Below are 12,135 nucleotides of genomic sequence, written 5' to 3'. Positions count from 1 at the left end.
TATCTTTTTTTTAATTTTTATAAATAGTTTTATTTCTGGTTATAAAAGTGTGGTCATTGTGATAAAACACATTTTTATGTTTATAACTTAAAGTTTTAATAATATTACAAAGAGACTTTTAAAAGTAGGTGTTTTATCTGTAGTAATTTGTAGCACGATGATTACTTTTCTAAAAGTTTTCTATGCTATGTTTTTCATAAATTTATTAATTTTATTTGTGACAGACTAATGAAGCTAAATAAAATATATCTCTCTGCATTCTATGTTTCAATTCAGCTGTATCAAGGCACTGCTTTACTATTTCGATATGAGATTGCATAGCTCTGAATATAAGCAGCTTCCACCTTATTCTAAGCACTTGTAAATAAGTTTTACAATTTAAAAAATAACGTTTCTATTCCGCATAGAAAAACAATGAACACATCTTAACATTCTCATCATAAGCGAGCACTTCGGTCTCTGCTAATTTGTTTGATCCATAGTAACTGTCTGCAGCTTGCTTGGTTTTCGTCTAAAACGATTCACGGTCACCAGCATTTTATTCTTCTTTACAATGGTGACTAATTCCTTTGCTACATAAGCTCAAAAATATATCATCCTTCTAGATTTGTCATGTAATTCTGCTGCAAGAGTTATTCAAGGGATTGTCGTCAGTTAGTAAGTTATCGTGGCTGCCTGTCAAATGAAAATTTCACCTCTTTTGGAGCTCTGCAGTGTTCCAACCTGTGGTCACTATTGTTTACACTATGTATAAACAACATATATATGCCCATTATAAACTGTACCTCTTTTTTAATTATGAATAATGATGAAATGGATTGTTCTCGAACTGACTGTGTTAACGCAAATAGGGTATAAATAATATATTTTACATGTCTTCTAGGATGCTCGGTTTTGTTGTAAGAAATGCATTTTAATTTAATAACTTATCAGTGATTCTTTGATAACACTTTATCCCGTAGCAATCTTGAAACAGGATAATAAAATAAAATACATATTACATTAGGATAATTCTATAATACATTACTGAAGTGTTGAAAAAAGTTTTTTTATTATCACAAAAACATTTCAAAAAATGAAAATATTTTTAAATATAAATATTGTCTATTTTTAAAAAATACGCAATTTGTGCGGAGGGAGGGGGGTGAAAGTTTAGCGCTCTGGGACGTTTTTATCATTACAACACTGCCTTCTGCCTCAAAATCTATCATCTATAATTGTATCTATAAATCTATAATCTATAATATGAAAATCTATAAATTGTAATTATCTGATTTATTATGTAAATGTATCGCGGAAAAATACTTAAAATAATAAAATTTTATTTGACATATTTTTAAAGATATTTACATAATAAGATAACATGTACACTCGGTGTATATTACAGTAAAAGAAAGGTTAATATCGCAATTAAAACTACACTAAAAGAAAGGTATTATTAAACTTAAAACGACCGTCTTTATACTGACCAAAAATTATATCCATACTGAGAAGTCGTTATAAATACTGATCATTTTGTTAATTAAATATTGCAATATTCAACATTTAAATATATTAACGTTATAAAAGCATAATATTGATGATTCACATACGTAAGAAAAATACCAAAGTCTACAGTTGCCGATCGCTGATTTCGCATTGACTACATAGCTCAGTTCCGTGAGGAAGCCGGCGCGTGCTGTGGCGTCTGCGGCGCGGGCTCTCGGCTATTTATATTACATCGAGTCATGAAACGGATGTTGAGTAAGGTTCGGACAAGATTTCTTTGTGTTGACACTTATCCTTATTATAATATTGACACTTATACTTATCCTCAAATACTTCTCTAATTGCATTGATCAATTTTTTGTTATGGAAACCTAATGTATTTTCCCACGAACCGACAAAATAATCGATTGTCTTCAAGCAACCGATGTTTGGTCGTTCGTGTTTTTGGCCATAAGCTGTTATCTTGCGTTCTGAATGGTTCACCTGGTATATTTTTGCTTCCGGCAGGTGTAATAACGTAAATCGCGAAAATACATTTTGGCCATAACATTTTTGTTTGCGATCGTAATTTAAAAAATGTATGTTATGGCCAAAAGTAAATTATTGAAAAACTAGAATTTCTTGTTTTTATATAGATAAGAGCGTATATGTAATTAACACCATCATTTATATTTATATAAGATAGGTCAGTTACGCAGAACATATGGCACACGAACGCATAAAATTAATTAATAAATAATTCTTAAGCGTTTTTCCCTTATTTATGTTATTGATTTAGATCTTTATCATAATTATTAAGGTGTCCAGATTTTGAAAATATCAAATGAGAGCACTAAAAATAAAAAGGTCTCGAATTTTTTTTCGAGGAGGATAAAAAGGACATTGCTGCGAGAGCTAAAATAAAATAATTCCCAATATTTTTGACCATCTCAAATTTTTTTGTTCGAAGAGGACAACGGAGGAAAAATTTATAAAAAATGTCATTTCAGAAATTTTAAATTTTTGCTCAAAGGCCATCTCGGAAATTTTTGTTTAAACAAATTGCTGCGGGAGCTAAAATAGGTCATTTCGGATTTTTTTTCATTTGTGGATGCTGCGGGAGCTAATCATTTCGGACATTTTTGTTCAAGGAGGATGTTTATTCAGTCACCTTATCATAATTAATGTTTAAAGAGATTACTAGTAAAATTTAAACGACATACACATATCAATTTGTAGTAATATTCGTGCCTCTTTAAATCATTTTTTTTGCATAACTAGGAGATAATTATTCTCATGGTATTTAATGATATAATTATAATATCTTATGTTGATCGAACAACGGTGGACGATGACATGAGTTTCCCAAAAAAATACAATTATATATATTAATACATTTTAAATATTACATTTACAATTAAAATATCAAAACTACAAATGTAAGTCTTAATATTGTTATAAAAAGTTTTAATATGAACGCTGGATTCTAAACGGGGACGTCATTTGGAGAGGAGGCAGGTGGGGGCTCTTTAATTTACCCAGAAAAATGAATCTTAATGAAATCGAAATAATAAAAAAATTACCACCGACTGGCCAACTTTTGCTTTTCCCTAGAAAAAGCTTAAATGACGTAGTATGTATTCATATTTCTTAATTAGTTTTAGAACTTTCATTTGGTTAGGTTTGAGTTTAAACAACAATTAGACGTTTCGCAACTGTTACAATGAAGTTATATTTTTAATAGTATCAATATATTTAATGCTTTAATGCACGAATCATTAATTTTAGTGCACACTACAAATAAAATGTTTTTTATTAAACATAGATATATTTATTTAATGCTTATTTTTTTAAAACTATTTGTTTTACGGAAAAAAGTATTTATTTCAATGCACATATATCTTGAAATAATTCTTTGGTTAATCTCTACAAAATATAAATGTACATTTATGTTAACCATACTGATCAAATTCATAATTTTTTCTTATAATTACGTTAATAATATATTTTCTCTGAGATGGACTAAAGTCTCATATTGAGTTAAATTTAACATAAAAAGAATAACACCATGAAATATACAAAAACATTTCTATATAAGTTATTACTTTTTGGTACATACATATTAATCAATTTCAGTCGTTTCATTAAGAATCTTAAAAAAGTTTTGATGGTATATTTACAAGCTGACGATTTATCATTTATAGTCTGTCATTGTGTATATATTTATATGTTTCGTACGATAGCGATGGTTCTTTATTCTGTATTAATTACTTTATTATCTATGCTAAAAATACTTAACAAAATTAATTGATAAAAAATTGCATATAATTGTTATTAAAAATATTATTTTATATTTCAGAATTCGCAAGATGGCGTCTTGCTTCAGTTCTTCCGAATCATTGGGAATCCGCTTAACGAGCAAGGATATTGAACGATTTGAGAGGGACTTTGATGTCGTCTTAAACAATGATAAAGGCCGTTATCACTTTAGAAAGTTTTTAGAATATAACAAATACAAATATGGCAAGAGAGCTTTCGACTGTTGGGAATTATGCTACGAAGTACTTAACACAGGCGGCGAAGAAAGTACTCCCCAGTTTAAAATTAAATATGATGAAATACATAAAGCCGCAAGACGAGTCGAAGACATCGACAAAGAAGCGATGAGGTCTTTGCTTAAAGCGAACAATTTTACGAGACAAATGAAGGCTGTGCAGAAAATAAAGATAGCGTCATTGGAAGTTTTCAGAGAATACTACAAAGATTTCATACCATACCTGAAGGATAATTATAGTGCAATGTCATGTAGTTGCACACCTTAATTTGTTCTAACTAAAAAAGTATTTGCATTTATTATACACTTAATAATTTAGAAACACAAATGTACATATTTCTAAATATGTATGCTTTATAATAAAATAAACTATTTTATATACATATTTTTATTTGTTTAATATAATGCTTAGATTAGTGACGTCATTTCAAAAATAAAATTGTAAATATTGACACACTAATAACTGTTGACCGAAGTCATATCATAAGATATACATATAAATACAACATATACAGAGTAACATCACGATAAAGAAGAACAGAATTTAATTTGCTTTTAAAGGAGTAAATTACCACAATATATCATTATATGTAGAACAATTCAACTGAAAGCTAATGTTACAAATCAAATGTTCTAGATTTGATGAACAATTTATTGATGAGGTCTTAACCTCATCCAAGATTTTTATCCTCCTTTCTCTATCCTGAGCCTACGAGTCCAACCCTTATTGGCGGGCACCCAGCTTGTGACAGCCGGATGAGCGGGACCCCACCCCCCATAGTACTATATATTTTATTGGTTTCATTAGTATTTCTTCAGAGCGCACGGGGAAACGTGCTCTCGTTGGCTGGCCTGAAATATCAAATGCCAAGTGAGAGTACAAAATAATCTATCAAAGCCTTTACGATCAATCAACAGCCTACGACAGGGCGATGCTTTAGCGTGCAATCTGTTCAAGATTTCCCTAAAAAAAGTAATCTGAAATGCCAAATTAGATATAACCGGCAGTGTTTATAATAAATCGATACAAATCTTCGCCTGCGCTGATGACATAGATATAGTGGTGAGATCAAAACAGGCACTAATAGAAGCCTATAACGCCATTCAATCATCAGCTAGGAAAATGGGGCTGAACGAAACATAAATAAAATTACATGTCAGTTATGCCTAGTTTGAGGAGCTAATATCCAGAAAATCTCGAAATGAACGAGTACACTTTTGAGTGTGTCAGTGACTTTGTATACGATGTCAGCAAGGAGATCAAGATCGCCGTTGTTGTTCTCTTCTCCATACTGTTAATCTTTCAACAGCCCGACTTTGTGGCTTTCAACCTCTTGAATTCGCATCAAATAGAAATATTATATACATGTTTTTATTGTTTAACAGCGAATCGCTTAGTGCATCAGCGCGGCAAATAATATCAGATTATATTCTTTAACAATATTGTTTGATAATTTTAAGTGAATATTGCGCCTTTATTTGGTATCACGGCAACCCACAAGATCTGTCGCCCCAAGCGATCATCTGTACTGCCTACCCCTATTAGGTTGTCTACCTACTGTCTGCTAGGTTGCAATTTAGCTGTTAAGGGTTTATTGGAGAAAGGTGCAGATCCAAATCTAACAACTTCCTATGATAGTATCAAGCTTTTTGCATATGCATGTTATAACGGATATTACAAAATAGTAGATTTTCTCGTAAAGAACAAAGAAACCAAGTTCATAGTGGATAATTTCTTACTCTTAAAATTAGTAAAAATGTGAAGTTAGAAAACCACAATATCAACGGGTAACTTTGTATATACAGTTGAAGAAAAGAGCGAAACTATAGCGGACAGTCTTCAAAATCAATGCTCGGTCGATTTAAGTAAACTTAAACGTAAATTTAAAAATAAAACAGAAAAGTGCATAAAATCCTTTTTTGAAAAAACAGCGGATACTAATATTGATATAAAAATTACCCTATCTGAACTAGAAAACTTCATCCGTCTACTTCCTAATCGAAAGGCACCCGGCAATGATTCCATACCAAATAAAGCTTTCAAAATCCTCCCCCCAAGTGCCATAAATTATTTTTTAAATATAATTAATTCTTCTCTCGAGTGCCTATACTTCCCAACGGTGTGGAAGCAAGCAAACGTAATAATCCTTCGCAAACCGGGAACAGACCCTTCATTAGCCTCTAGTTACCGACCTATAAATTTGCTACCCGTTGCTAGCAAAATTTACGAAAAAATTATTCAAGCTAAATTAATAGTTCATGTTAAAGAAAATAAAATCTTGCCCGATGAACAGTTCGGCTTTAGAAACGCACACTCTGCTACTGATCAACTTCATCGAGTGGTGAAACATATCCAAAGGGGCTTTGACAAGAGAATGTCCACTGGAGTAGTGTTCCTGGACATCGCCAAAGCCTTCGATCGTGTCTGGCACACAGGCATCATATTCAAACTAATACATTTCAAATTCCCTGCTAATTTAATTAAACTAATCAACTCTTTTTTAAATGGGAGAAATTTCAACATAAAACTTGAAAATCATTTGTCAAATCCCAGACCTATAACTGCTGGAGTGCCCCAAGGCTCAATACTGGGTCCTTTATTATTCACTATATTTACGAGCGACTTTCCAACCAAACACCGCGGTAACGACATAACTGCTCTATTCGCTGATGATACAGCTATTTTGTGTACCTATAAAAATCCTCATCGAGCGGTAATTAAACTTCAAAATAAAATTAAAAATATTGAAAAATGGTTCGACAAATGGCTGGTCACTGCAAATCCACTAAAAAGCGTCGCAGTAATGTTCTCTCTTAGAAGAAAAAAAGCCTTTGCTATAGAAAATTTAGCCAAAATTAAAAAGTATAATAAACCGATAGAATGGCATAATAAGGCCAAATACTTAGGTCTTACCTTAGACTCTAAACTTTCGTGGAAACCACACATAGACACTCTAATTCATCGAGTTAAATACACAAGAGCTAAGCTTTACCCCCTTCTTTGCCGCAAAAGTAAATTAAGTATAAAAAATAAACTGCTAATTTATAAAGCAATAATCAGACCCTCAATGTCTTATGCATCCCCTGTGTGGAGACATATTATAAATACTCGCAAATACCCTCAAAAATTACAAGCCCAGCGGAATATTTCATTGAGAATCGCAGCAAACGCTCCTTGGTATGTTCGCAATTCGATGTTGCACCAGGATCTACAAATAGACACTCTTAAGAATCATTTTGAAAGGCTTAATAATAGACACCGCGAAAGAATACGAAATCATGCAAATGGCTTAATAGCTGATTTGCTTGATTAATTCCAGCTAATATTTCTTTAACTCAAACAAATAAAATAATAATAAAAAGGTGATGCGTGCTAACACACACAGACACCAATCCTCGTCAAGCAGGTGAGAGACTTAAGTCTAGAAACTGCGATAAAATATTAGATATTATAAAACTTCCAGTCATAACTCATTAAATGGAAACGAATTAGTTATTTATTTTACTTCAATTTGCAATGCTGTTTTATTTTGGATATCACTAAATTCATATGACACAACTATTATACCTTCTACCTTAATGCAGACATTGAAAGATTTAACTATTATAGGAGTTATATTTTTGACCATAAGAAAAACCATGCAGATTCTATTATCGGTAAAGAATATTTGCAAAACCACGATAATTGGTTAGAAATGATCTCGATAATCTTTTGTTACTTGTTTTTTTTAACAATAACTTCAATAACCGAGAGATTCAAGCAGTGACAATATTGCTATCATCAGCAGTATTAGTTTTACTGATTGGTCTATATCTTTCATTATTCACTTTCATTATTGTGGTATTGTATTTTAATTATTTCATTTGCTCTGAGTTTCTACACTTTGTTCATAGCGGATAGTAATAAAATTTAAGACGAGTTTGACGAAACGAAAACATCCGATAAGATGAAAAAAACTTTTTTTCAGATCCAGGAATGTCGTTATATAAAACAATAATAATGCTGATGGGCGAATTTGAAGCTACAGATGTTGATTTCAAGAAGTCGCTCGTTAGCTATGTCATATTTATACTATTCGTTTACTTGATTTCTATTGTTTTATTCAATCTCCTGAATGGCTTAGCAGTCAACGATACGCAAGCCATTAGAGATGCCGCAGAATTAGTATACAATTAATATCATATTTTGAAGGGACTCTTTTGGAGACACGCATACTTATAAAAATACTGATTCAATCGTGCATAACATATGTCAATGGCTACAGTGTCACTCGAGTTTTAAACTATTGGCTGAGATCTGCTTGTTCCCGAATTATTTACAAGCTGCATTAAAGTTAACCAACAGTTGAAAGTTGAGATACCCAACAACGAAGTTGTGGAAACGCGGCATAAATTTGTTGAATTAAATCAGAACCACTTTAAAACTTTTGTTGATCTCAAAATGGATCATCAAATAGTAGAATCAGCCTTATCCATAATTAGCAATAAGTACCATGAAAATGAGAATGATTATAATGGTTTGCATATGAAGTTGGAAGAACTCGTGAAAGAATTAAAAGAAATTCGTGATTTGATTGGGAAATGAATATATCTCATAGTTCTAAAGTATTAATTATGTATAAATAAAAAAATATTACTTATACCCATTAATGTTTCTATTTTTTACTTATAAAATAAATAAATGCACAATATATATGTTTATAAAAATATGTCTGACAGTTTGATGAGTGAAACATGAACTTTTTATGATTAAAGAACAGTTCTAATCCATCTATACTATAGATGGTATATAGGTATATATAGGTCCTCTGAATAATAATCAATGATATAGATTCTATATCATTGATTATTATTCAGAGGACCTACGCATTTGTTTAAAATAAATATATCTATAATTATTATATTTTTTTTGTATTTACAAATGACGCATAAAAGAGTCAACAGCACGTAATGTGTTATGTCATTAAAACAGAACACTGTAGAGGCATATACTCTATATTATTTAATTGTTGCTTAAGTGAACTATTAACATATTTTCTGGGCATGATACCGGATAATAGTCACTTGAAAAACCCATCACTACTTTTTAGGTTATATTATATTTTAAGAAGTTTTAGATTGAATATTAATGTATAACAATGGATTTACTGGATTAATGTCATCTTTGATGTTTGCAATATGTAATATATTAATGTGTGTAAATACAATAATTTTCAAAGAAAAGAAAATATTGTTCATATATATTTATTGCTTATATATCATCAGTTTCTACAGTGCTCTTTTTCCATTTTCTCATCCATTTAATGATCCTTCTTACGTTGTCTTCTTGTTCGCTTTCTGTATTGTTCAAAAGTTCGAAAATAATGTTGGGTTCGTACGATGATTGAGCTTCTTCAAGTATTGTTTGAAATATTTCACATTGTACGTTATCTTCTAATTTTTTACCCGAATATCCTCTACAAAAATGCACAATAAACATAACATGTATTAAGATTATATCATTTATAAACATACCTAGCCAATAATCTATCATACAACTTTGTGTTATCCGTTCTCAACACAAAAACAGCATCAAACCACCTTTCTGGGAAAAAGTCGCAGCCGTGATAGTCGACAAGGTTACCTCCAGGGGCCATTAGAGGTTCCATAAAGTCTAGTAGCTAAATTTAAAACGATTTACATATTTTAACCTAATAAAAACAATTACCTTACAACCTTACTTTATCGTCGTCTAAAACGTGTGTCGAGTACTCTTCATCAAATTCAGTAAAGCAATCATGGTCTTTGGCTATTTTGGATACATCTCTCCATTTCAGACCTGTTGCTGTCGCCAATATTCTACACAAGCTAGATTTACCAACTCCTGGTGTTCCTATTATTAGCATAAAAACGTATTAAATGTGATGATGCATAGCAATTATTATTGAAATGATATCAGAATTTCATAAAATACCGGTTATTAATATGTTTGGTTCGGTCTTTTCCGCCATTGTGTGTAAATTCACGCTGACTAACAAACGTCAAAATTTTAACCTAAAATATATTAAAACCGAATAAGCGAGCATTAACTATGTTTTAAAAATAAATTATCTTGTAAAATTTGCAAATACGGAATTGGGAAACAATAATAAATTTACTTATAAAACACACTTACATCAATATATAAATTTTAGGGTAATTTCAAAGTAAACTATTTTTGTTAATAAAATTTTGACCATATTAAAAATCATAAAATTGCTTTAAAAATATTAGGTAATAATATTCATTAATAATTAAAAAAAAGAGCAGCTTAATACAATTAAATAATATTCTGACACCTCATATTTACAAATAATTGACTTAAATTAAAATTAGGTGAGTGATAAAAAACTACACTAAAATGTATCTTAAAAATATCTCACAGAAATAAGCATAAAAATAAATTATTTTAATTTAAGTGTGGGAGCCTAAATTTTGTTATGGCCAAAACTTGGCGGCACTTGGGTAACACTGGCGTTACGGTTATTCTCTCCCACGGAAACCCTCAGCTTGTTCGGGCACGCGTCGCGGGCTCGTGCCTCGTCCAAATGTAAACAACTTTAATCGTCAATAAAAACATTACCGCAGAGGCCCAATCTGTGTCTAATTGCCATCCGTCGCCAAAATAAGCATCGTTCATTTATTCAAGGACGGGTCCAGGGAAGAGGCGATGGAAGTGATAGTCCCCCTTTCTTCTAAATTGCAATATCGTTTGAAAATCGTATTGCGTTTTAATCTTTAAGCGAAAATTTAATGTTAATTAAAAAAATGTCACGGGAGTCATTCAAGCGTCTTTTTATTACCATAAGGCTGACTCGTCAATGCACCAAACAGATTTACTAATTATTAAAATAATAAAATTGTAGATTTGAGAAATATTATTATATACTATAAAAAAGGTCATTTAGAATTTTTTTCAAATACCATCTTAGAATTTTTTCCAAAGAATCGAAGAGATACCGATATCGTTTGAAGTATAATCAAAAGGCACCCTCATTCGGAGTAAATGCCGCTTCCACTTGGAGCCCCAGGCGACCGCTCGTTCTGCGTCTCCGTTTCACTGTGTGATATACGTATCGTGTGGATTTTTTACCGTACGGGCTTATTACCATGTGACTTTTTACCGTGTGGTCATTTTACCGTATAGGCAATATTACGTGAGAAAAATTCTCAAAGTCCCCCCAAGAATAAAAATAGTTGACTCGTATAGTAAAAATAGACATATACATACACAAACTAATTTCATTTTAGAATTGGGGACTATATTTTCATTTTAAACTTAAAATTTTGCATATGCAATATTTAAAAATTTTGTGAATATCAAATATCACATAATTTTTTTTTTTAATATTATAAACACAATAAATAGGAAACAGAAAACGATTCAAACAAATCCGGCGCTCTTAATATGAATCCATTAACACAATAAATCTCAAGGTAATCGATTAAAAGACCGAAATCTCTATGATATATTCAAAGCCGGTCCAGGTCAAAGATATGTAGAGGGAGGTTGAGTAGAAAAAAGTCGAGAATTGATATTGGTGGAGGAGGGGAGTGGGTGAATTTATCTCACGAAATATTGCTCACACGCGTAAAGTCCTACGATAAGATGTACACAGTGTAACGAATACGGTAAATGACCGTAAATCGTTTGTCACATTACTAGATATTTAATATTTTCTTTGATTAATAATTTAGCTTTGTACCAAACCTTTTTATGTTTCATTTATTTTATTAATTACTAATTTACCCATGTATCAAACCTTTTTATGGTATGTGTTTTATTGATTGATAATTTATATGTATATCAAACCTTTTTATGTTTAATTGATTAATAATTTAATAGCTTATCAAAATATTTTTGTATTTGATAATTGTAATTTTATTTACGATACTTTGTTATATTTATAATTCATGTGAGCCTTGAATTAGTTTAAAATTATACAAATTATATTGTCTAAAAATAAAAATAAAATAACAGTTAAAATTGTATAATAATCTAGTACATACTGTTCAAATGTGTATAATATATACTGTGTGACATATACACAAAGAATATTATTGCACCAACCTATAACATACTTTTCTTTGTAACT

General features: G+C 30.9%; 2 protein-coding genes across 3 annotated transcripts; one reads left to right on the top strand and one right to left on the bottom strand.

The window, feature by feature from the left end:
* Positions 1-1,623: 1,623 nt before the first annotated feature.
* Positions 1,624-4,406, top strand: LOC148227058 (uncharacterized). Of its 2 annotated transcripts, none has more exons than XM_088201887.1 (2): positions 1,624-1,748; positions 3,827-4,406. In XM_088201887.1, exon 2 carries the CDS (start codon positions 3,837-3,839, stop codon positions 4,287-4,289), a length of 453 nt encoding a protein of 150 aa, XP_088058013.1. In that variant the 5' UTR covers positions 1,624-1,748; positions 3,827-3,836; the 3' UTR covers positions 4,290-4,406. The 2 variants fall into 2 exon arrangements, with proteins under 2 accessions (XP_088058013.1, XP_088058014.1); XM_088201888.1 differs by having other exon boundaries at positions 1,654-1,743.
* A 4,843-nt stretch (positions 4,407-9,249) lies between these two features.
* On the bottom strand, positions 9,250-10,110 carry Ak6 (adenylate kinase isoenzyme 6). Its single transcript, XM_088202557.1, has 4 exons — positions 9,975-10,110; positions 9,742-9,893; positions 9,536-9,681; positions 9,250-9,477 (listed from the first exon to the last, which is right to left on the bottom strand). Exons 1-4 carry the CDS (start codon positions 10,009-10,011, stop codon positions 9,273-9,275), a joined length of 540 nt encoding a protein of 179 aa, XP_088058683.1. The 5' UTR covers positions 10,012-10,110; the 3' UTR covers positions 9,250-9,272.
* Positions 10,111-12,135: the final 2,025 nt, after the last annotated feature.

Source organism: Plectrocnemia conspersa, unplaced genomic scaffold, assembly GCF_051122295.1.
Source record: "Plectrocnemia conspersa isolate PC_06_02 unplaced genomic scaffold, ASM5112229v1 ptg000013l, whole genome shotgun sequence".
Classification (NCBI taxonomy): domain Eukaryota; kingdom Metazoa; phylum Arthropoda; class Insecta; order Trichoptera; family Polycentropodidae; genus Plectrocnemia; species Plectrocnemia conspersa.
The sequence above is the reverse complement of the archived record's forward strand: the minus strand, read 5'-3'. Positions and strand labels throughout refer to the sequence as shown.

What these genes read in the sequence shown, in the direction of transcription:
- LOC148227058 (XM_088201887.1), top strand. Translation starts at nt 3,837, where the DNA reads ATGGCGTCTTGCTTCAGTTCTTCCGAATCATTGGGAATCCGCTTAACG.
- Ak6 (XM_088202557.1), bottom strand. Translation starts at nt 10,011, where the DNA reads ATGGCGGAAAAGACCGAACCAAACATATTAATAACCG. An exon ending in ACGTTTTAGACGACGATAAA is followed by an intron (nt 9,682 to 9,741) that starts GTAAGGTTGTAA and finishes TTTTAAATTTAG; the next exon opens with CTACTAGACTTTATGGAACC. An exon ending in TATGATAGATTATTGGCTAG is followed by an intron (nt 9,478 to 9,535) that starts GTATGTTTATAA and finishes GCATTTTTGTAG; the next exon opens with AGGATATTCGGGTAAAAAAT.